The 26,589-nt window shown below is 38.1% G+C and overlaps 1 protein-coding gene across 3 annotated transcripts in view; it reads left to right on the top strand.

Annotated features, from left to right (window-relative positions):
* Positions 1–26,589, top strand: part of BBS9 (Bardet-Biedl syndrome 9) — a 446,163-nt gene that overhangs the window by 353,090 nt on the left and 66,484 nt on the right. For all 3 annotated transcript variants that reach the window (XM_032305995.1, XM_032305996.1, XM_032305993.1), the window contains one exon: positions 18,223–18,445. In XM_032305995.1, coding sequence (XP_032161886.1) covers positions 18,223–18,445 — 223 coding nt within the window. The remainder of the gene's footprint in view (positions 1–18,222; positions 18,446–26,589) is intronic.

The raw sequence follows: 26,589 nt of genomic DNA, 5'->3' as shown, positions 1-26,589 counted from the left end.
TTGGGCTGTCTTTCCTCTAAAACCAGTGCTCCTTCTGTGCTCTAACCATATACAGAGCTCCAGGCTTAGTCAGTCACTCTGGCCTGCTGTTTTTCATTTGGATATGTTTCTCAGAAACCCCCTTGGATTGCATCCTCATTATTCTACCTGGCTTTCTGTGGTGGCATTTGAAGTAGCCTTTCTTCTCATGTCTCTGCATTGGTATGCCCTGTATATCACTGCTAGACTCAGCCCACTGCTCTCTTGTCACACATCTACTTACATACTTTCTGTGGCTCTCTTTGCTCCTGGTTCAGTTTGGACTCCAGTGCCAGGCATTCAGTTGCTTGGCACCATCATATCTTCTTTCTCAAAATCAGTTTCTGTGACTCCCCAGCTTTCCTACTTCATCTGGGAAATCTGACTTTCTACAGGTACACAGCTTCTTTGCATCAGGCCACAGCTAATAGTGTTTTTTTTTTTTCTTCACCTAGCATAGTGTCTTCTCTTTACCCCTCTATCCACCCTCTTTTAGGGCATATCAATTCTCTTTCCTCATTTATTCTGGCTTCCATCCCCTTGTGAATTTCACTTGGTGCTATGACACAACTTAGCTCTCATTATATATTCTGAAATGGTCAGTGTGCTTATCTTGTATTCTTTTTTTTTTAAGATTTATTTATTTATTTTGGAGAGAGTGCACACATGAGTGGGGGGAGGGGCAAATGGAGAGGGAGAGAGAATCTTACGCCAACTCCATGGAGCCCAAAGCAGGGCTCAATCTCATGATCATCAGATTGCCACCTGAGCCGAAACCAAGAGTTGGTTGCTTAACCACAGAGGCACACCACAGAGGCACCCCACTTATCTTGTATTCTAATAAATGTAAGGACAGATTCTTCTATATCCCCATAGAATTAAAGCTTAAATTAAGCATATAGTTGGATATAAGTATCTAGGGATTGCTTGATACCCCATTTATTTCGATAGTGTTCCACACGATCGCAGATTCTCTTAAAAAAACTGTATGGTTTATTAAAAAAGGAAGTATTCTCCTTCCATTTTCACCATCCCTGTTTTTTGTAAGCAACCTCAAATATGTTTGGGTTCTGTAAGAGAACCCAAAAGAGAGATCAGAAATCTGATCTCTCCTGCATGGATGTGCATGGATGGTAAACGATATAGATAGATCGATAGCCAGACCACCACACATGTATATATTTATACATATATTCATTCACATGTCCTGTAGTTCAAACCAGTAAAAATTTTTAATCTTACCAGTGATGAATATATGCAAGTGAAAACAATTATTAGGTACACTTCACCTATATTGATTTAGTCAAACTTGATAATAACTAGTGCCTAGAGACCTTAAGTAAAATAGACATATCCACATATTTTCTGCTGTAGGCTTTCCAGAGGGTTGTAGATCTCTAGGACAAGAAGGGTCACAAAACAAATCCAACACTTGGTACCAGTAATCTAAGTTAATGCACTAAAAGTAGTAAACTAAAATCTATTTGGTACCATGTTTATAATTATGAAATACTTAAAGCAACCTAAATGCTAATAGTTAGAAAATACAAACTATGGTTTGAATAGGTATTGTGTCAGACTGGGGTTCAAATCCGTGCCTCCACCCTTTTTAGAGCAAATACTTAACTAGCTCTACATCCTTAAGCAAATTATGGAACTAAGCATTGGTTTCCTTATCTATACAGTGGTGAACTAGACCAGACCCTAAGGATTGGCTCTGCTTTGAAGAGAGGTGAGAATGACCATTGAGATTTTATTTCAGCTTGCTCTCACTTTATAATCCTACTGAACCAGTAAACAAATGGTTCAGAGGAAGAACATGGGATTAAGAAAGTGAGAGAACTTGGCTCTCCAATGCCTTTTCTCATGAAGGCATGCCCAGAGTCTGATGGAAAACACAGTTTGTGCAGGGCGAGGAATCTGCCAGTTCAGACAGAGGTGTTTAGAACCAGAGGTTCACTGCCTTTCCCACACTTAGGCTGGGAGCAGGGCCACATCAGCATCTGAGTAGCTGTTGCACATGAAGTTTCTTTTTGCATTGCAGCTATATCCTTTCCTGTACTATATTTCTCTTTATTGCAAATTTAAGTTTGTCTGTGGCCTACTACAAATGGTTGACTGAAGCACAATAAACATTTAATGAAAAAAATATATACTAAGGTTTTTTCTTCCTCAAGAAGACATAATCCAAATTCTATTTTTCACACAAAGTAACTTAAAATTACCTTGCTTGTTTGGTCTCAGTGAAATAGACCACTGACTGAGCCTCCCATGGGTGTCTCCATCATCATTTTCAGATTCAGGGTTTTGATGGTTAGTTATCTATATCATCTGGAAGACCAAAATACTACTACTTACTACTACAAGTACAGAAGTACTAAACCGTGCTTTAAAAGTTGCATTATATCTGTGACCTCATTTGGGAACTACTTGTCAAAGGTATGCAATTGTTATGAGGATACCCTTTATATACCTCTCCAGATTCCTGTAAGGACTAATTGAGATACTGTATGTAAATGTGGAGGCGGGCATATGACAGTCACCTAAAAATTATTAGCTATTAGTACTACTACTGTTTTTCAACAATAAGGTGCTGTAAGTCACAGCATTATTTTATGGAACTCTTAGGAAAAAAAAAACACTGTCAATTAAACTATGACATAGTATTTTTGGTCACTTAATGTTTTTAATAAGTATTGAAGGAGCTCTTTTAAACTTATTAAAGCATACATTTTATCATCTGTTACTCTTGTGCCTGAATCAAGCAACATAAATTGGTTGAAGTGTTCTTGACACTTCTTCACATTCAAAATTTGATTCTCTTAACTCATCTTTAAACTCTAAATGTCATTGCTATCCACGTTTATCCACAAAGCATAGTCCTATGTGCTGTGTGTGTGACCTCTGTGCCACAAAGAGCATTGTTGATGCAGCATTTAAGAGCATGCCCTCCTGATTTTTTTTAGAGCCTCTGATATCTATTTTAAATACTTTTCTTTTTGATGAAGATCAAAGCCTTATTTTTTTTGCCCTCAGTTGAATCATATATTGCTGAAAGCTGAGTAGCTTCCATTTAGAGTTAACAGGAAATTTTAGGCAAATTGATGTTTATTGCTTGAACAATAGTTCTATGTAATACATTAATTAATCAAACCACATCTATTCCAGGGATTTGGTAACTTCTCCTACTTCAGTTATATTGGAAATACAACACATTTTTTCTATCTGTATCTTCTTGTCTTACATCCTGGAAAGCACTTAGCTTTTGCTTTTGCAAGATAATATGAATTGTTGTCATTCTTCTGTCATGAATATTTGCTTCAGTAATTTCAAATTTATATTTCCTACTGCCCCATTTCAACTTTTTTATTCAGTAAGTCATAGCATAATTTTAAAAAGATATCTTAAATGATAGTTCAATAGGAGAGTCTGAGCATCTGAGCATTGCACACATGTCAGTTGAAATGACAATATAAGACCAGTTTGGACAGAGATTGTGCATACACAGACACTGACAATGCTAGCATTATTGGAGCCTGGAAGCCAGCAGTTGTTAGATAAAATACATCCCTATTTCAGAGATGTTAAAATGTGGGGGGAGAAATTCCTGGAATTGATGGAATGTAATTTTAAGTACAGACTAAAAATTATAATTATAGTCATTTTTTATTAAGAGGAAACCTCTGCATAGTTTGAGTTGGGGTCAAGAAAGTTACTGAAAAAGGCAAGGCCTTGGCTTTCTATCTTGGAGTAGACATTCTTGACCAGAAGCAGATTTCACGTAAATAGGAAAAAAACTTATTAGTTGCTGATTTTTTAAGAGAAAGCCACAAATAAGCTGTGAAAAGTAATGAAGATTGAGTACCTATTGCTAACACTTTTAATCTGGCAGATTGCATAACATGAAATCTGAGTTTAAATTTCCCTATATGTCATTTATGAAAACTGCAAGAACCCAGATCTTCTCTCCCAACACAGTGAATATGAATATGCAGATGAAATAACTGAAATTGTTAACAGGAATATGCTTCACTTTTTGCCTTTAGAATAGTGAGAGTTTCCACTTTCTTGGAAATAAAATCTAATTTCTGTGGCTTAATGGTAGTGGTCAGTTGCATTCTAACCCATTTATTATAATTCAGGGTTATAAATGTTTCTGTATAGGTTGCAGCAGTTTCAGAACCAAGTCCTGTAAACTTCACTAATTAGAGGATTCCTGTTTTGTAGAGAAAAAAGGAGAGGAATCACACATACATACAGAGGAAGGAGAGGGAGAGAGAGAGTGATAGTGAGAGAGAGAGATAGGCCTGTTTCCTACAGTTCAAAATAATGTTAGTTTTGGCCATTCTAAGATATTCTAACTGGTGTAAGGTGGTATCTCAATGTGGTTTTAATTTGAATCTCCCTGATGGCTAGTGATGATGAACATTTTTTCATGTGTCTGATAGCCATTTGTATGTCTTCATTGGAGAAGTGTCTGTTCATGTCTTCTGCCCATTTTTTGATATGATTATCTGTTTTGTGTGTGTTGAGTTTGAGAAGTTCTTTATAGATCCTGGATATCAGCCGTTTGTCTGTACTGTCATTTGCAAATATCTTCTCCTATTCCGTGGGTTGCCTCTTTGTTTTCTTCATGGTTTCCTTTGCTGTGCAAAAGCTTTTGATCTTGATGAAGTCCCAAAAGTTCATCTTCGCTTTTGTTTCCGTTGCCTTTGGAGACATATCTTGAAAGAAGTTGCTGTGGCTGATATCGAAGAGGTTACTGCCTATGTTCTTCTCTAACATTCTGATGGATTCCTGGCTTACGTTGAGGTCTTTTATCCATTTTGAGTTTATCTTTGTGTGTAGTGTAAGAGAATGGTCGAGTTTCATTCTTCTACATGTAGCTGTCCAATTTTCCCAGCATCATTTATTGAAAAGACTGTATTTTTTCCACTGCATATTTTTTCCTGCTTTGTCAAAAACTATTTGACCATAGAGTTGAGGGTCTATGTCTGGGCTCTCTACTCTGTTGCACTGGTCTATGTGTCTGTTTTTATGCCAGTACCATGCTGTCTTGGTGATCACAGCTTTGTAGTAAAGCTTGAAATCAGGCAACGTGATGCCCCCAGTTTTGTTTTTCTTTTTCAACATTTCCGTAGCAATTCAGGGTCTCTTCTGATTCCATACAAATTTCAGGATTATTTGCTCCAGCTCTTTGAAAAATACTGGTGGAATTTTGATCGGAATGGCATTAAAAGTATGGATTGCTCTAGGCAGTATAGACATTTTAACAATGTTTATTCTTCCAATCCAAGAGCATGGAATGGTCTTCCATCTTTTTGTGTCTTCTTCGATTTCTTTGATGAGTGTTCTGTAGTTCTTCAAGTACAGATCCTTTACCTCTTTGGTTAGGTTTATTCCCAGGTATCTTATGGTTCTTGGTGCTATAGTAAATGGAATTAATTCTCTCATTTTGCTTTCTGTGTTTTCATTGTTAGTGTATAAGAAAGCAACTGATTTCTGTACATTGACTTTGTATCCTGCCACATTACTGAATTGCTGTATGAGTTCTAGTAGTTTGGGGGTGGAGTCTTTTGGGTTTTCCATATAAAGTATCACGTATCTGCGAAGAGAGAGAGTTTGACTTCTTCATTGCCAATTTGGACATCTTTTATTTCTCTTTGTTGTCTGATTGCTGTTGCTAGGACTTCTAATACTATGTTGAACAAGAGTGATGAGAGTGGGCATCCTTGTCGTGTTCCTGATCTCAATGGGAAGGCTGCAACCTTTGAGATCAGGAACACGACAAGGAGAGGATGTGGAGAAAGGGGAACCCTCTTATGCTGTTGGTGGAAATACAAGTTGGTGCAGCCAGTTTGGAGAACAGTGTGGAGATTCCTTAAGAAATTAAAAATAGAGCTTCCCTATGACCCTGCAATTGCACTACTGAGTATTTACCCCAAAGATACAGATGTAGTGAAAAGAAGGGCCATCTGTTCATAGCAGCAATGGCCATGGTCACCAAACTGTGGAAAGAGCCAAGATGCCCTTCAACGGACAAATGGATAAGGAAGATGTGGTCCATGTATACTGTGGAGTATTATGCCTCCATCAGAAAGGATGAATACTCCACTTTTGTAGCAACATGGACGGGACTGGAAGAAATTATGCTGAGTGAAAGAAGTCAAGCAGAGTGAGTCAATTATCATATGGTTTCACTTACTTGTGGAGCATAAGGAGTAACATGGAGGAAATTGGGAGAAGGAAAGGAGAAGGGAGTTGGGGGAAATCGAAGGGGGAGATGAACCATAAGAGACTGTGGACTCTGAGAAACAACTGTCGGTTTTGGAAGGGAGGTGGTTGGGAGGTTGGGTAAACCTGGTGGTGGATTTTAAGGAGGGCACATACTGCATGGAGCACGGCGTGTGATGCATAAACAATGAAACTTGGAGCACTGAAAAAAAATAAAGTTTAAAGAAATAAAAAAATATTGTTAGAAAATTAACTTTTATTGAGAATTATTAAGTATTATGTATTGACCAAGGACTCTATATATGTTACCCCATTTAATCCACACTATGTGTCTTTGAAGTAGGGGATTGAGCAGATACTATGTGTGATCTGCCCATATCTCTTCACCTCCCACCATTCCTGAGAATTTCTGCCTTTTGAACATGTGCAGCTTTTTGCCTGAGTACTCTTCCTGTTTAGCAGAGGCTGTACAGCCACTGTATTCAGTCAATGACTAGTAGGAACTGGTAGATTAATACCCCAGCTTCCTCATCCCTCTAACCAGGAAAGTCCAAGGTGCTTTACCAAGTCCACGGTACACTACCTCCCAGAGCTGTCCAGCAGGATTGCACAGTTGCCTTTAGCATTAATTGCTTGACAGCACAGTGTATTGGCTTCTCCCCCTTCCCAGTCCCTTCCTCACTACCCACTGTTACTTCTTGGGTCAGCTCTCAGGTAAACTATTTGCATTCACAGCCTTGTCTCAGGACTGTTAGTTCCAGTTTACAGATGAGGAAGTATGCCCATGATCACACAGAAAATACAGGCAAGATTTGAGTCTAAACTAGAGGACTTACAAAAATGAACAATCTGATTCCATGGGGAAACTTTTGACCCGGTAATCTTACTGAAGTCTTTTTAAAATTTTTTAAAATTAAATTCCAGTTAGTTAACATAGAGTGTAATATTAGTTTCAGGTGTACAATACAGTGATTGATCACTTCCATACATCACCTGGTACTCATCACCACAAGTGGCCTCCATAACCTCATCATCTATTTAACCCATCCCTGCATCCAGCTCCCCTCTGGTGATCATCAATTTGTTCTCTATAGTTAAGAGTCCATTTCTTGGTTTGCCTCACTCTTTTTATCCCCTATGCTCATTTGTTTTGTTTCTTAAATTCCACATATATGTGAGATCGTATGGCATTGTCTTTCTCTGGCTGACTTATTTTGCTTAGTATAATATTCTTTAGCTCCATCCATGTTGTTGCAGATGGCAAGATTTCATTCCTTTTTATGGCTGAATGTATCACATCTTCTTTATCCATTCATCACTCAGTGAACAGTTTGGCTATGTCCATAGCCAGATTATTATAGATAATGCTACTATAAACATCAAGGTGCATGTATCCCTTTAAATTTTTATTTTCATATTCTTTGGGTAGATACCATTACTGTGATTGCTGTATCATAGGGGAGGTCTATTTTTTTAAAAGATTTTATTTATTTATTTGTCAGAGAGAGAGAGGGAGCACAAGGATGGGGAGCAGCAGGTAGAGCAGGCAGAACAGGCAGGAAGAGAAGCAGACCCCCCACTGAGCAAAAGGCCTCATGTAGTACTTGATCCCAGGACCCTGGGATCATGACCTGAGCTAAAGGCAGACGCTTAACTGACTGAGCCATCCAGGCATCCCGGAAGTTCTATTTTTAACTTTTTGAGAAATATCCATGCTGTTTTCCAGAGTGGCTGCACCAATTTTCCTTCCCATCAACAGAGCAAGAGGGTTCCACTTCCTTCACATCATTGCCTATACCTGGTGTTTTTTGTGTTGTTGATATTAGCCATTCTGAGAGGTATGAGGTGGTATTTTACTATAGCTTTGGTTTATATTGCCTTGATGATCAGTGATGTCGAGCATCTTTTCATGTGTCTGTTGGCCATCTATATGTCTTATGTCTCCCTGTGTTAGATTCTATAATAGAAAATTTAATGGACAAATTTAATTGACTTGTGGTTTATTTCACATAGCACTGGAATGAACTCAATGAATATATTGATTTTTGCACCAAACTAATGAGGAACTACCTTATTATGTAGACAAGTGTAAAGACCTATCTTGAATAAATTATTGGCAGGTATTTCTTGATGTTCTTAGGAAGGAGGCTAAAACAAAATCATTTGAAAAGCACTTTACCTAAACCTTTTTCCAAATACATTTTGTTTCCTTCATCATATTTTTGTATATATTCTTATGTTATTACTTGAGCGAAAGTTACTTGAAGATAAAATGCATATCTGATTTTAACCTCACAATATTTAGTGTAATGTCTTGTATCAGTCCACTCTAAATAAATATTCATAAAATAAATGAATGACTATATTGATTCAAATTAGTGCTTTATTAAATGGACAAATACATTTAAAATTAGGAACAATATAAGGATAAACATACCATATTATAAATAATTACTATTGCACTTTGAGATTTGTGCTATTGTATTTCTGTTACCTTAGCTTGACCACTGTAAAAAATGACACTAACATTGAATGATGTGCCATTCAGTAATTTCAGATATTATTCTAAATACCTTATCTCCTTACTTCTCCAGAATTCTGTTTAAAAGAAAATAGAAATAGAAACCTAGTATGTGGACCTTCTTGTAGCTGTTTCAGATCCATTGGTAGCCTTGACCAAGAAAGAAGCAGGTAGTCACATCTTAAAATAGTGAAGCTACTGGGTGGTTCTGAAGAATTCAAACTAATTAAAGGGAGAGAGAAAAACAGAAAGAAAAGGATCCCTTACACCTTCACATTTAAATCAGTGGTTTCATTTTTTTTTTTGGACACATTTCCCTGAGTTTGGTCATTCCTTGTTCTTTGAGATTGCTAAGAACACAGCATCATCAGGGGAGGAGTTGATGCCTTTATTTTGTTCACACAGTCCTTCTTGTGTCCTGACTTTGTTAAGGTTCCCCAGACTCCATCAGATATGTGGGTATGTAGGGAGTCTGTAACCCCATGTATCTTACAATTTTATTATAGGAGTGGCTGCTCCAAGTATTCATAATAGTGAGCCCCTGAAACAAGCAACTATAATTCAGACTCATCAGAGTCAAGTCTGACCATTGTTATGTTTTCAGGGGATATGGTGTCCTCAGACCATCCCTAGGTGTTAATTTCAGTAGTTTTGCAGGTACTAAATCTTTGATGAATTCTTCTGAAAGTTTGACCATCTAAACTGGCATAGATCATCTGGAGTAAAATCTTATTTAATTATATGCAGATTATTCATTTGACTCCAGAAGCTGATTTAAATTTTGGTTCTGTGAATATGTTAATTTTGCCCATAAATTTTCTGGGAGAAGACCTCATGTGATATTTTCTAAAACGCAGTTTAGTAAAAGGAGCCTAAGATGATCTGATGCCACTAGATTACAAGACATATAATGAAATGGGAAAGAAGTGCTCTGTAGCATAGTGGTCAGGATCTATTTTTTAATTTCATTAATTTTCTTTGGATGAAAGTAACTTCTATCACTTAAAATCAACAAACAAATACACAAACATATACGCCATCCCATCTAAGTAACTACATATATTAAGCAGTTGTGGTGGTTTACAGTGTGATCTCAGGCTGATCTCTGAAAATATTATTTGTGTTTTCACTGGCTAATATGACAGATACTAATTTTCAATGTAATGTTAGGAAAAGGTTAGCAAATTTAATTCTTCTCTGAAACCTGTATTCATGAATTTCTCCTTCCCATTTCCACCCTTCGCAAGTCCCTCATTTTTGACATGGAGCTGTGTAAAGTTCTGTTATTTCTCTTCAAAAATCTAGAGCATGGGGAGATAAGAAACAGGAGATTTAGGGCCACACAGCTCTGAATTCCATCACAGCTCCTCCTTTTAGTAACTGTCATTTCTGGTGAAATACTCTATATGTAGAGCCTTAGTCGGAAGTTGCAATGCCTACCTTCATAGGATAGTAGTAAGAATTACTCAAAATAATATTTGTAAAATTTTCGGCATAAGAGGTTTTTACTCTTTTTGCTGCCATTGCTAATATTTCTGGGGCTATTATTTGTGGGAACCAGCCCAGAAAAAGGAACCTTTTAGAGAGAACTCTTATAATTAAGAATGATAACATGGAATTAAGTATATACAGTTGCTAAATATGTCTCAAATCTGCAAGTATCTGGCAAAGGAAATTAATTTTCTGGTTTTTAACTGATGAGGAGACTGAGATCCAGACAACTAAAATAATTTTCCTAGAGACAAACAGTTCATAAGGGAAGGTACCACAGTTCAACCTGGGTCTTCTGACTTCTAAGCCAATGCAATTTTCATGATCTGTGCTGACTCTTACATGGAAATTATAAGTAAGCATAAATCATTAGTTTGAAATGGCAAAAAGTGAAAGATTAGTGATGCATGTTAGGCAGGCTAATGACCTTGGTGGGAAAAGCAGCATCAAACTCAGGACTCACCTTCTTGGGTTTCATTTTCTTGGGCCTCTATTGTCCCCTATTATTGTACCTTCAAAGAAATTATTTTTATATATTTGTTTCTAGTTATTTTCAGTGGAATAATTAGTCAAAATTAGCTAATACCATTGCTAGAAGTAGCTTTCCTCTGGAATCTTTATTATCAATTTGATTTTTCAGTCTTAATTTTTTTTGTAATTTGCTTCTGAATAGTGCATGTTGATCCGGAGCTTTTCCTGAAGCAATTATTAGTGCTTAGTGAAGGTGGGCTCCAATGGACATCACTGATATTTTATTTTAAAACTGAGTATGCCTGGGAGCACCTGGGTGGCTCAATTGGCTAAACGTCCGACTTCAGCTCCCATCATGATCGGGGGGTACTGGGATTGAGCCCTACGTCAACCTCGCATCAGGTTCCGTGCTCAACGGGGAGTCCCCTCTCCCTAGATGTTCCATTCATACTCTCTCTGTATCTCTCTCTCTCAAATAAATAAATAAAACATTTAAAAAAATGAATATGGCTGGGGCGCTTGGGTGGCTCAGTGGGTTAAAGCCTCTGCCTTTGGCTCAGGTCATAATCCCATGATCCCAGGATCGAGCCCTGCATCGGGCTCTCTGCTCAGCAGGGAGCCTGCTTCCTCCCCTCTCTCTCTCTCTGCCTGCCTCTCTGCCTGCTTGTGATCTCTGTCTGTTAAACAAAAAAAATAAATAAATAAATAAAAAATAAATCTTTAAAAAAGAAAAAGTGAATATGGCTATCCAGGATCAAGTTTTATGATAATTCAAGTAATCCACTGTAGATAACATTGGGGTCAGAATGGGAGTACAGATGGAATGCAAAACATAAGCTTAAGAAAACAGGATCAGAGTACATTGGTTTGAAACAAGCTCGGGCTTTCTGGTTGTACTGCAGGTAAACTCTATGAAGGTCACTTGTCTTCTGTTTGCTAGAGTTTTTAGATTGTCATCCATTAGGAAGCAGTGTGCTTCATTTTTCACAAAGCAGTGTTGATAAGCCCAGTACCCTGTTCTACTTTGGGTTGAAATGTGAATTAGACTTCTACAGCTTTTGAATCATGGCAAAGAAATAGAGAACTCCAAAAATCCAATAAATCACTTCAGTGTAAAATTTAAAAAGAATGAATGTCAAGTGTTTCATTTTATTAGTGATAGGTTGAAAAATTTTAAGTGATTTTTTAAAGCTTTATTTTATAAAAAATTGTTGTGTAAAAATCTAAAACTTATTAAACTGCCATAGAGGCCAGACAGTTTGGTGTTATTCTTTTTTTTAATTCTTAAAGGTTTATGTTTATATTTTGGTCATTTCCCCCTATTTTTTAGAATTTTATTTCCAGTATAGTTAATATACAATATTCTATTAATTTTAGTGTACAATATAGTGAACCAACAATTCTAGACATTACTCTGTTCTCATTACCATATATGTTCTTTTAATCCCCTTCAGCTTGGTATCATTTTTAAAAATTAATTTTATTGTGCTTTAAGTTCAAAGGGACTTTTCAAAGGTAAATAGCTCAACATGTTGAGCCCTCTGCATGAGAGGAAGATTCACTGAACACAGTCTATTCTTCGGAAATATCCTGAACCTAGATAAATCCTGAAAAATTCTTTTGTCTTCTAAAATGTATGATTTACAAATAATAGCACTAAGTTTTATTTGTACTTGGGTTTGCAGTGACCCTTCCTGTGGTTATTTTTAGCTTATTTTTGCTGAGTATGACACGATACTATGTAATACAAAGTATTAATGACCGTAAGACTTCCTGGAGCAATCATAAATACCAAAGACTTCTCATTGTGAATCCTTTACATCTGTTCAGGAGGAATTTTATTCTTCTTTGATACGGTTTTATTTTTCAGATAAATGAATATGCTGTAAAGGTTATTTTACTTCAAATTTATAATGTAAGATATTTCTGATAGTTTTTCCCCCCCTTAGCTGAAACCTGGATAATGGCTACATAGTCTCCATTTACTGCTTTAGACAGAGAGCCTCTTTTACCTTTCCTCTCTCCCTTAGAACTGACAAGGTGCACAGTTAGTAACTCCATTTTGTGTCCCTCCCTGCCCATACTACTATAGTTAAGGTTGTGGTAGTGTTTCCATTATAAACATAAATCTGCAAACGTTTATAATTTGAATAACAATTTAAAGATGTTACTTTGTACATTGGATTTCAATGGTGTGTTTGTATTTTCTAATTTTTTAAAAAGTAGGATTGAATATATGTGCTTTTTTTTCATAGTATCTTCTACTTAAGATTTCAGAGTGCCTTATCATTCACACTGGCATGGCAAATAGTGTTATTCCTGTTCTTTGGAGACCTCACACATAGCCCACAGAAATTAAGTGATTTATCTGAGATCATACAGTGAAGGGGCAGTTGAGGTAAATGAGGTTAAGTCAGAACCTAATATCTTAGGGGTAGCTGTCTTCAACTCAGTTGTCTTAATACGTAGGTGTTCTGAGAATACTCTTCTGGTTTACTTTTTCCCTTGGGTTACTTTGGTTGATACACTAGGAAAGTAACTTTACAAATGTGGTCAAACTTGCTGCTTCTCACTGTTTCTCATAAGCCACTTTCTCATGCGGTTATTTAGGCATAGTGACCAGTGCAGAGTAGCAGGGCAGGTAGAGCAGAAGTCAAAAACTCAGCCATGGGTGCCTGCTCTCTGGTTAGCAGAAAGCATAGCTCAGTGGACTGACTTTAGTCAGGAGGAGAAACAGATCAGAGAGGCCAATGCCTTGAATTTAAAAAGCTGGCTCATGGAAATGGGATGTCACACTGGTACAGAGAGGCATCGGGGACCAGCATGGTGAAATGTGAACACTAAGGACTGGAAAATCTTGTTGGGGGAAGCATGCAGCAGGCAGGCTGGCAGTAGACAAGTCAAGCAGCAGGGGCACACCTGTTGGGCCCAGTTCCTTAGAGGGCATTTGGTAGGACCAAGGCAGCCCCAGTCCATCAAGTAGTGACAGAAGCAGGCTCCCAGTGTAGGGGCTCAGGTAGCAAGGACTAAGACAAAAGTAAAGTTACTGCATAGGGTTGAGCCAAGACCTTGGGAGCAAAAGAAAACCCTAATTATCAATACTAAACTAGAGGAAGTAAGCACCAAAAAAAAAAAAAAAAAAAAATTGATTTATTAGAAATAAATCAATTTCTAATACTGACAGAGGTTTTAAAGAAGATAAAAACAGAGTAACATGTACATTTAAATTTATTTTTTTTTAATTTTTAAAAGATTTTATTTATTTATTTTAGAGAGAGAGAGAGAGAGAGCCTAAGCATGAGTGGGGGGTGGGGTGGCACAGAGGGAGAGAATGAAGCCAACTCCCCACTGAGCAGAGAGTCTTACAGGGGTGGGAAGGACAATCCCAGGACCCTGAGACAAGGACCTGAGCCAAAGGCAGATGCTTAACCTACTGAGCCACCCTGGTGCCCCTTAAATTTATTTACATTTTATTTACTTACTACCTGCTGTTGTTTTCTAAAAGCCACACATGGGATAGCTAGGATTTGAAAACTAAAATCAGTTCTTAATGAAGTACATATGCTTTGTATTTTCTCCCCTTCCAGCTACTTCTAGCACAATTTCCCCAAAATTAAGATTTTTATTCCACTCTTACAAGAGAAGAGGCAAAATTATTAGTACAATTGATACTCAGCTATAAAGGATAAAGGTTAGGTGTGTGCATTGTGTGTGTGTGTGTGTGTGTGTGTGTGTTTGTAGACATTAAAACTGAACATTAAATTTGTTAATTTGAGAGCTATAAATAAAGGTGGTGGATTCAAACACCAGAAAAAAAAAAAAGGTTAATATAGCTTACCTTTAAGGTGCTTCTCACATTTGAAGATTCTGCATTTCCACATATTTTTGTCTCACATCTCATGAGGTAAGTATGCTATGTGTTTGATCAGCAAATTATCACATTGCATTTTTATTTAAAAACTCCCATTTCAAAGTCTCTTCATTTGTCTCATAAACATTCCTTTTTTATTGTTATGTTAGTCACCATACAGTACATCATTGGTTTTTTTTTTTTCATTTTGAAGAGTTTTTTTATTGTTTTTCTGAAATTTTCTTTCTTTTTAAAAAATTTCTTTTCAGTGTTCCTGATGTCGTTTTCCAGGATTCATAGTTTACATATAACACCCAGTGCTCCATGCAATATGTGCTCTCCTTCATACCCTCTATTATCATTTTGAGCTTACTTAGCAATATAGTCCTTCTAGATAATAGTCCTGTATTTTAGTAGCAATTCTTCTGAAGTATTGGCATTATGCCTCATTATATTAAAGAAATATCCATGCCAACTACCTAAACATGACATGGTTTTTTACTTGATCTGCAAGTTGGCAGTAAGAGAGGAAATTCATAGTATCTCTATGTTAACTAAATGCCATATCAACTTAAATTATCTAATATGCTACTGTAATCTACTTATTGAAATAGTAGTTTGCTTAGACAAATAGTCTATAAAACAGTAGGAACTGTTTTAATGCTGCAATGACCACAGCCCCCACAAATGCCAAATTATATGCAAAGATCTTACCTTTTAATACTCCAGAGTTCTTTGTCAGTGGCTCCAAAAGCAACTTGAAAATATATTCTCTGGTTCACCTGGTTTATTATTTTGTCTTAAACCCATTATCTTGAAATACAAATTCAGTTTTAGGTAGTGGTCTAGTTTAGATTTGGGTGGTTGTGTAGTGATGTCTTTATGGTAACTAATGGTTTATTATTCTTCAGTGGTTTGGGGTGGGAAGCGTTTTCACATCTTTTTTTTTTTTTTTTTGTATTTTTATTTATTTATTTATTTATTTATTTATTTTTAATTTCCAGCATAACAGTATTCATTATTTTTGCACCACACCCCGTGCTCCATGCAATCCGTGCCCTCTATAATACCCACCACCTGGTACCCCAACCTCCCACCCCCCGTCCCTTCAAAACCCTCAGATTGTTTTTCAGAGTCCATAGTCTCTCATGGTTCACCTCCCCTTCCAATTTCCCCCAACTCCCTTCTCCACTCTAAGTCCCCATGTCCTCCATGCTATTTGTTATGCTCCACAAATAAGTGAAACCATATGATAATTGACTCTCTCTGCTTGACTTATTTCACTCAGCATAATCTCTTCCAGTCCCGTCCATGTTGCTATAAAAGTTGGGTATTTATCCTTTCTGATGGAGGCATAATACTCTATCCCCAGGGGCGTTTTCACATCTTTTGAAAGGATTTGACATCTTTTGAAAGAATTTTCAAGATCACTGTAATTAATTTGTATCCTAATTTGGCCAGTAGTATCTATAAAGGCTCAGTAGGGTAAAAACCCTTAAGTTTGGCAATTAGCGGGAAGTTCTCCAGTGGACATACATGGAATTTGCACTTAAGTGTAAAGAACCAACTCCATAGGTGCAGAAGGAAGATGTGGTGAGTATGGAAAAGGTCCAGAGTTTAGTCATCTGGTCGCTCATTGTGAATCAAGAGTTGAGGCAGCTGCCAAGAGATCAGAGGCAACCAAATTCCAGGCTGGCAGGGAGAATTCACAGTAAATGGGAGGGATGGCTGTTTCCTACCCTGCACTTCCAACCCCAACCTGGTGTCTTGGGGGTCAGTTTGGGCTTCTCTAGTTAGCTGTATAAATTCTTAAGTATTTAAAATTGGAACTCATTCAAATACAAGTTGTCAGGATGGAGAGAAAACTTGAAACCATGTTTATATAGGGAAGAGCTGGAGGAACTGAGGCTATTTATTCTGGAGGAGAGGGTACAGAATTGCTGTCTTCATAGATATAAAGGACTATCATGTAGAAGAGAGGTTAGATTTATTGTGCATGGCTCTGGAGGGTAGACTCAGGGCCAATGGAGCATGTTTTGGTTCACTATAAAAATAGCTTTCTGAAGGTTACACATGTTGCTGAAAGGAGTGAACTGCCTCCAAAAGTAGTCATTTTGGACTGTGAAGACAACCATGCCTATGCAGATGGTTGCTATTGCAAACAAGGTCCTAGGAAAATCCCACAAGACTGGACTCCAAAGTCCTCCCAACTTAGTTCTGTGCCTTAACAATCTCTCTGTCCGGCTAAAACATTTCTTGATCACCCTCTATTTATCAAGCATAGTGCTAGGGGTGCGGAGAACTTCAGGCATTCTCGTGGGGAAACCAAACATGCAGCCGTCACTACAGCACAGGGTGAGAAGTAACCTAATCCAGTTTGGGTATTTGAAAGGTGGCTTACCGGTTAAGGTTGAGGATGGAGCAGTGCTAACAGTAGGCTTCCCAGGGGTTCCATCTGAGTCTCAGGTTTCTTACCTCTTATATAAGGGGTATATAAGCATTCTATATGTTCTATAGATGCTATATGTTCTATAGCATTCTATAAAAATAAATTCATTCAGTGTTTTCCTTTATAGTTTCATTTTGATTGTCATACCTGTGGTGCTCTAGGTTTTACCAATCTCTGGGTGCAAATGGCATTGGTAACAATACCACAATTTCACTTAGCCTTGCCTATTGTGCGTCTTAGGACCTCCAGACCTCTATGAAAATCTTACCCAGCTATCTCCAAGACTCCCTGGCAATGCCCAATGGGAGCTCATGAGCTGACTCCTCCTGCTTCTTGCTCTATTATTATCTGAACCCATCTGAGTGCAGTGCCTCCTTGTGCCAGTCCTGCTGGTGCTGGTACCCTCTATGACACGGTCCTCACCCAGCATTGGTATTACTAGGATTGCAGCCTTCATGGTGCTGAGGTGGCATTGTACTTCTCGAGGTCTGCGCTATAGCACAACCATCCTAGTCCCAGCAAAAATGGAGTCTATGGCCCACTTCTTCACTGTGTGTCATTTTTTGGTCACCTGGACAGTGAAATGGACTAGATAGGATTGTGTCTCAAAAATTCCTCTTGAAATAAACTCCTCTGGTTTCCACCTGCAACCCTAAGACTGTGGGTCTAGTAGCTGAGAGAGACACTAGGGTTTTCCTTTCATTCCAGTTTCCCCCAAGATCTCCAAAGGTCCTCTTTGTGCTGGCCAGTTCTCCTTCAGTAGAAAGATGAAGCAAAATGAACTATAATCCTGGCAGCTTTAGGATCCAGATCATCAAATATACCTATACCTGAGATTATTAGTGTTATTCTTATTTATGCCTTATGTCTGGCACAGGACTAAATGATTTTCATATACCATCTCATTTAATGAGCTGGTATAAAGCCTTTGGAGCTTTAGACTCTTAGTATCCTCATTTATAGATAAGGATGAGGCTAAGAGAAATTAAGTAACTTGCTCAAGATCAAAGAGCCAACAGAGCTAGAATTCAAAAACCAGACTGGTAGGAAATATTCTAGAAACCAAATTCTCAACAGGCCCCCAACACTGGGACATAAACACTCCATCTTATAACTGTTTAGCCGTAAAGTGCCTACTTTGCTCATTTGTTGTCTTTGCATAAATTCAACATTAGTTTTTGCTTTCAGGGCTGGGAAGAAACCGTGGATGCTGCCATTTCCCACCTCTTAAAGACTTGCTTATCAAAGAGTTCAAAGGAGCAGGCTTTGAGCCTCAGCAGCCAGCTGAACATACCCAAAGATACAAGCCGATTGAAGAAACACATCGCCTTGCTCTGTGATAGATTAGCCAAAGGTGGACGTCTCTGCTTAAGTACGGATGCAGCGGCTCCGCAGACCATGGTTATGCCAGGTAAGAGCTTTGTCTGTGCTCCCTAAACACGACTACTTTTCACAAATTAAAGGAATGTGCCTGAGGTTGTATTTGGGGTTTGCATTTCATATTAAAGTGATGATAGCCAAGAAAATTGCTTTCACATTTCCCCTCAGATATACCAGGGTAACCACTTGGATAAATATTCTTGGGGTATTTGCTTGCTAGACATTTCTAGAATGATATGTCTTTTTTCTTCCTCTGCTTTTAAATATATGATCCACTTTGTCTTGCTTCTAACCAATAAAAAGTGGATTAAAGAATAAAACTATTTTTAAGGAAAAGTTTTACTGAATGTGGTCTCGCGATACCATATTTCATAAATGTAAATAGTATAATACAAGCAGCTAATGTAATCCAGATGAGTGAGTCCCATCCGTACTGCTCTTTGCTTGGATTGTGGTCATCAGAATAAGGCGGGGGGGGACGAGAAGAAGAAGACGGGGATCAGGAGATGTGAACAGGCTGCAGAGATGTGGCACCTACAGGCCAAGGAGAGAGAGAGACCCAGCTTGCCCAACATGAGCAGTCAGTGCTGGCCATGGGCATCCCAGTCAGCCCTTCCCGTGGTCAGAGGGGCTAAGCAATGGATGGTGCTGCACTTGGGTCCCTCAGAGGCAATAGCTCCCTCTTAGTGTCTGTCTTCATAGCAATAGCAAGGAATATAAAGTAAACATATTAATTCAGTGCAACAGCTGTAGTTTCTATTTCCTTCTAAAGCAAGGACCATGGTATGAGAAATGCTGTGGTTTTCTCTTCTTCCTTCTTACATGCCTTGTGTGCCCCTCCCCCCCATGCTGGTGCTCTTCCTCTTGCTTCCTTTTCCCCTCAATCAGCATTCCTAGAAGTAAAAAGGAATGCAAGCAAAAACTTAAAAAGATAAACATGGAGACAGCATAGCATAATCTAATAAGCACAGACTATGGAGGCAGACAGACCAGTGTTTGGGTCCTGCCTTTATCCCTTACTGCTTATGTGACCCTGGATATATTAGTTAGCTTTCCAGAGTTTTCGTTTTCTTCCTTTTAAAAGTAGGTGTAATAATGCCTTCCTTGTTACTGGGGCCTTAGATGTTCATAAAGTGCCTAGCACAATGCTTGGGATAGAGACACACTTAAAAAGTAAAGCTGTAATTCTTACCATTGTTATAGATATACATATAATTCAGTCTATAATTTGGGGGTGGGAGAATAGCTGGTTTGGCATCATAAGTTGCTGTATTCCATAGTTAGAAATCTTTTTTTTTTTTTTTTTACCTTATTTACACTTGGATAGAACCTAACTTTTATTCCAAAATATTCCAAATATAATATTTCAGAATAGAAATGTCTTTCCATATAGAAACATTTGTAATATAGTTTATCTCAGTTTAGCCCCTCTTCATCTTTCCCTTGTTATCTTTCCCTAACTGGTCCTTTGGCCTCTACTCATCTGTCTTTGTACCCTATTACAGGATTATTTTCGTTAGAAATAAATATTTAGTCTTAATGAGATAGTAAATGAAAAATATTTACTATGTTCAGCACTCAGTACATAGCTCTCCCTCCTTCCTTGCCAGTTGAAGAAACAAAGGAAGCTTGAGAGAGAAGGACAAATATATACAAGAGAAAACTTAAGAAAGAGATGGGATCGGCCCCTTGATTGGCTAGCATACCTACCTGTTAGTGCCTGGGCAGCCCTGCCCTTTTTTCTCTGCCTCCCTGCCCAATTCTCTTCGAGAATGGCCAGTGACAATGCTGTGAGCAAAGACCTTGACACCTGGAGAGAACATATGCTCCCTTAGTCACATTTATTGACTATGAAACTTTAGTCATTTGCTTAAATAACTAGGTTTAGAAGCAGCTTGAGGGCCATGTCCAAAATTTTTCAGTGTGTGGAAGGAAGGAGCACAGGAAAGGGGGAAGAGAAGGGAGGGAGGGAGAAATGAAAAAAATGCAGGTAGATGGAAAATGTTATTGTTCCCCAACCAGGAGTCTATAAGCCAGGCCTGTGCCTCTCAAGCCTAGTCTAGCCGAGGTCAGTTCACTGGGGAGACTGAGGCTTCATGCATCTGCGCTGCACTGTCATGGGCTTCATTGCTTCTACTTGACCCAGTTTTTGGCTCTGGTTGAGTGATTCTCTGTCCCGCTTGCTTTGATCTAATTATAAAGTGAGTTTTAAAAAAGTGTGAAATCAGTGCTTTCATTAACATGCTCCATTACCACCTATAATACATTTTCCTCCCTAGAAATCAAAATTTTCACACACTTATTTCTGTACTTAGCACATTTCTGAGGTAGAAGAAACATATGAAATTATTACTGTTTATAAATAGAAAGCAGATTTAGGAAAAGCGAGATAACTTGTCCAGATTTACATGGTGACCGAAAGTGGTCAGTCTGGAATCCAGATCTAGCCCACTGTGCTTCCCTCTAGACCACACAGACCATAGTGGTGCAGATATACTTCCAGTCTGAACTTCCTCCTGTGTAAGCTGTGCTTGATCTGGCCTTCTTCTTCTTCTGTCTTAAATCAGTCTAGTAGTGTGGGAGGAAAAGGGCAGAAACAGTGTCTTGTCTTTGCTATGAGGAATATGTTAAAGATTGATCTTCATTTTGTGCTTCATTTCTGTTATCTCCATAGGTGCCATGATCCCCATCATCACAGAAATAATAAGAAATACTCTGTTACTGCAAGCCAGTAATTGTGTAATTTATAGAGTTAGTGTAGCTGTCATAGTTGTTTCAGAATACACGAAGGGAAAGTGGCATATTAGAAAGGAGTGGGTTACTGAACGTAGAAGCCTGCAAGCATTTTTTCACAGACATGATCTTTTTTTAAAAGCTGGGCAGGATCTCAGAAATCATCTGGTTCACCTCCCTTTCTTAATAGCTGAGGTAACTGAGGCCTAGGAAGATGAAGTGACTTAGTGGTTGGTATTACAAGGCAGGAGTGTGTGTCATTTTACCATGTTCCCTATTAAATGGCAGATGGATAAACATCTCAGAATAAAAAACCCTTGGTCTTCTCTAGCCTCATGACTTTATGAGCCCGGCACCTTGGATGTGCCCTTTCTTTGCTCCAGTAAAGGCCATGATGACAACATCCTCCCTGGCATCCACAGTTTGAAAATCTTTCCCACTGGGAATTACCTTATGGACTTTTTGCCTCACATTTCTCCTGTTTGCCTTTATCAACCTTCAGATGCTCTATCAAGATTTAGTTCACCCTTTTCTGGGTATATATCTATTTTTAATTGTAGAATAATCAAACTTTCCTGCCTCCTACCTATAAGTCTGATATTTGCATTTTTTTTCTGCTGGGGAATACTGCACTTTCATTAAATGTCCTTTCTCTAATCTCAGCTGTGTGCATCCCCTTAGAGCAAGAGTCATAGAGGGCCATCAGCGTGGTGTTTTAAAAAAATTGAAATGTGAATGCCTTTAGTGGTCTAGCTGACTTTCTGATATGTTTGTTGCCTGCTCTGTCACTGAGAGATTTGCCAATGGTCAGAGGTTTCCTTTTATGACCTCAGTGTTTAGGGTGATATTTCACTGGCCCTAATTACAGCTAAGACTTGACTCTGTCAAGCACATATGTAAAACTTAATGCACACGTAGATGGGCCTAAATTACCGTATTTGGAGACGAGTCATTTTAACCTCATGAATACTGGAACTTTTTACCATTTCTGTATGGGTTTTTTTTTCCTTTTTTTTTTTTTTTTAAGACTTTATTTATTTGAGAGAGAGTGAGGGACCACAAGAGAGAAATACCAGTGGAGGGAGAGGCAAAGGGAGAGGGAGAAGCAGGCTCCCTGAAGATCAGGGAGCCTAATGCAGGGCTTGAGGACTCCAGGATCCCAGGAATCTGAGATCATAACCTGAGCTGAAGGCAGATGCTTAACCAACTGAGCCACCCAGGTACCCAGTCTGTCTGGATTTTTAACCTTTATGTGTCTCAGTGATGCTTTGCCCTGAAAGAAGTGGAGAGGTTTATGATGGCTCATCATATGGAAGCTTGGAGAGATGGTGTGCCCATAGCAGGGCAGGACTGGGCAAGGAAAAAGGCTTAAGGACAATCCAGGCTGGTCAAGTGCCGCAAGGAACTATTCTCTTAATGTGATCCATTGAATCAGAAGTTGCAGGGGGCCATAGCTTCAACTGTACTTGCTTTGGCATTGCTGGGCCTTAAGGAAGCCAATTTGGGGTGGGGCAGAAAGCAAAGACAGTTTGATAAATAAGATGAACCTTTTCACAGGTATGAGTCAGAAAACTTACTCTGAGATGTGATATGGACCACCCCAAAATTAGTATTTTGTGCGTTTTTACTCTATTAAGTGGGTAGGAGAAATTAGAGAGTAAAAGTTTGAATAAGGTATCTATTCTATCCTTTGGGAAGATAAATTTAAAGCTCCCACTTTTTAGTATTTTAAATTTGAGTTAATGACCTTTTTGCCTTATGGGTTGATGTTATTTTGAGGCTTCTTCCAAATGACCCATTTCAGTAGCATTTAAATTTAGCTTTCTGAGGTCTCACTTAGATGCTTGGTAAGGCATTTGGTGTTTACTTTCATATTGTCAGTGTGATCTAGCTGTTGGTTTTATACTTTATTTGAACTTTTATAAGTTTGAAGTCTTTCATTTAAGAAATTTAGACATTCAGCATAGGAAAGGCCTCAGGAAAAATTACTAAATAGCTTCTGAATCTATTTGTTCATTTTTGTTTAAAAAAAGAGTGAGTTCCAAAATGGTAAAATACTGTCGACCCTAGAACAACACAGCTTTGTACTGGACAGGTCCACTTTTATGCAGATTTTTTAATAAATACAGTACAGTGCTGTAAATGTATTTTCTCTTATGATTTTCTTAATACCATTTTCTTTAGTTTGCTTTATTAGAAGAATATAGTGTATAAGACAGACAACATACAAAATGTATTCCAGTCAGCCATTTATGTCATCGGTAAGGCTTTCAGTCAACATTAGGCTCTTAGGAAGTGTTTGAGGAGTCAAAAATTATATATGGATTTTCCACTGCACAGGGAGTCACCACTCCCAACCCCTGCATTGATCAAGGGTCAACTGTGCTATTGTGAAGCAGACTTTGTCTTTAGAAGTACATGAGCTAGGTTGGTCCTTTAGCGGTTATGTAATATAGGATAAGTTTCTTAGCTTGTCAGCTTCTCAGTTTTTCTCAATTATAAGTAGGAATAATAGTGATACTTTACCAGAGTTTTTAGCCAAATTAAATATAACAGTACTTGGTAAGTGCTTCACACAGCAAATTCTCACAAATTGTGAGCTTCTATTAATAATTAGTATAAATACTAATGTAAAATCTAAAAGGCACTTATGAGAATTTGACAAAAGGAAAAAAGGTAGTATCAGACAAGAAATTTTTAAAAAGAAGAGTGTAAAATTTGCCTTTTTGGGACACTTGTTACAAAGTTACAGTGAATGGCAGGCAGTGTTGCAGTTACCACAAGGGAGCTTGGTATATCAAATAGGACATTCAAAATTGATTAACGTATGGAAGGTTTCAGACTAGTTGGTATTAGAAGAAAACTACCTGAAACTGGAACCAACATTTTATTGTTTTTATTTGGGAAAATAAAAAGGTTCAGTTGAAAAATAAGGAAAGTTAAAATTAATAGTAAGTTTATTTTATCATGTGTTTGCCAAAATTGATGTTATGCCTATAATTACGTGCTAATTCTTAGAGACGACAGTGAAAGAATTTTGTATGATTTTCTTTTTGTTTGTTTTGGCATGTTGATAGATATTCCCATTTGACCTTACAAGCACCTTTACAAAGAGAGGGTCCTTTTTTTTTTTTTTTTAAGATTTTATTTATTTATTTGCCAGAGAGAGAGAGAAAGTGAGAGTGCACAGGCAGGCAGAGTGGCAGCAGAGGCAGAGGGAGAAGCAGGCTCCCCACGGAGGAAGGAGCCCGATGCGGGACTTGATCCCAGGACTCCGGGATCATGACCCGAGCCGAAGGCAGCCGCTTAACCAACTGAGCCACCCAGGCGTCCCGAGAAGGTCCTTTTTAGGAAAAAATATTCCAAGGTATCATCCATTTCTCTAGGTGGCGTCTTTCTTAATCCTTTCTTATGCAAAACTTTTTCTGCGGAAACATCTATCCTGTCATCCTCTGGTCAATTTTTTTCTCTCTTGATTAATTGGAATGTTTGCCAAGATTTCACTGGTCACTGTCCTTGCATCTCTAATGACACTTAAGCCGCTTCAAATCTTGCATCATTTGCAAGATTTGTAATTTCCCTCTGTAGCCCATTATGTTGTATTTGCAACAATTTCCAAAAGTTGGTGAGAGATGGACCCATGTAAAAAGTTGAAAGCAACCAGGGATTCATCTAGTGTTAAATGTGGAAAGATACTTGAGTAGAAACTGATTTTATAAGTAATCTTAGTTTTTGAGTGAATACCTTCATGTTATGCTTTTGCTTTTCTGTGACTATAGTTGGGATAATCAGAAGTTCTAGAGATAGGAAAATCCACCTCCTTCTCTGCCAATTAAATATATAACAATTTAGAATGTACTAATCTGAACTTGGACTTCATGTTCTTCTGTGACATTTGAGAGCAATGGAGACAGGACAAGTGAGTTTAAAAATGGTGCTAGGAACTAGCCTACCTTTTGGAGAAAAAAAATAGATTACCTAGTCTGTACCATGTGCTACAGCACATTTTTGATAGCTAAAGATTTAAATGTAAAAAAATGAGATCACAAAATACAAGGAAATAAAGTAGATACATAAATGTGGAAGCAGGATAGGTCTTTCTAAGTCAGCGAAGGCAGAAAACAAAAGATTGAGCTTCTGGTTCAGAAGCACGTAAAAACAAGGTACATGTTAATGGTAATTACCCTGGGTGGCAGGGTTACAGGCACTTAGTATCCTCCTACCCTTTCTTTTCCATATACTGTGTACACTTTCCTACAAAAAATGTATATAACTGATAAGAAGGGACCATGGTCCAAAGTACTACCAAGAAAACAACTATGATTGTATTAGAAGTGGTGGTAAGGAAAAAACAAGGATTCATTTCATAAACCAGGAAATTAATGGTTTTTATTCCCAAAAGAAAATTTCCCAAAACACATTGAACATGTGTTTATTGGGCTTATTTGTGTTTCTATCCTGATAAATGAGCCCAAGTCCTTCCCTGCCCAGGACTCCCTGCGTAAATGTATGCAGCCAGGTTATGGATTCTGCCTCCATCCCATCTCTGTATCTCCTCTCTGAAAGGAGGCCAATTTTTTCCAATTATTGGTCTCTGAGTAGCTTTTTCACCTTTCCACTAGTGACTTCATAATTCCTAAATCTGGTGAATGCTTTGCCCACAACTCATTTGGCTGCTTTGTACCCTTTTATGGAAGAGACCATTTCCTTGGAACATTTTCATTCCTTGGCTTTTCTTTCATATTGGAAACTGTTCCTGTCCCCCTCAGGCCTGTCTTTTTCTGTCTTCTTTGTGGCTTCTTGCCCCTTTTTCTGTCTCTTGACTATTAGGATTCCGTCTTCATGCTCTCCTGGACAGTCTCATCCAATTACGACCTACATTCCATGGTTTCTGAGTTTGTACCTTTCTGTCTGGCCTTTCTTCCAGATTTCATATGTCTCCATCAGTACCCCATAGGCCTCTCCACTTCCACGTACCTGAGTGCACCTCACCTCCTTCTGCATGTCTCATTTCAGTGGATGATGTTACCCGATGCCCAGGCCAGGGGCCTCAGAATGGCCATGACCCCTGTTTCCTTTATTCCCCATTTTCAGTCAATCACCAAAACTTGATGGTGGTACCTCCCAAATATATCTCTTTTCATTGTCCACCACTGCTATTAACTTACTTAATGCCCTTGTCTCCTATTGCTATTAAAATGGTCTACCAGTAGTCTTCTTGAATTAACATTCCTCCTTTATTTTTAGTACTACCATAAAACAAACAATTTATGAATGTTCATAGCAGCATGATAGCCAAAAATGGGAAAAATCCAAATATTTATCAGTGATGAATAAATAAATAAATGAGGCACATCCATATAGTAAGATATTCTATAACATGGATAAATATTGAGAACATTATACTAAGTGAAAGAAAGCCAGTTCAAAAGACCATATATT

Source organism: Mustela erminea, chromosome 11, assembly GCF_009829155.1.
Source record: "Mustela erminea isolate mMusErm1 chromosome 11, mMusErm1.Pri, whole genome shotgun sequence".
NCBI classification, from domain to species: Eukaryota; Metazoa; Chordata; class Mammalia; order Carnivora; family Mustelidae; genus Mustela; species Mustela erminea.
Note: the sequence above shows the minus strand (reverse complement) of the source record. Positions and strands in the feature narration are given on the sequence as shown.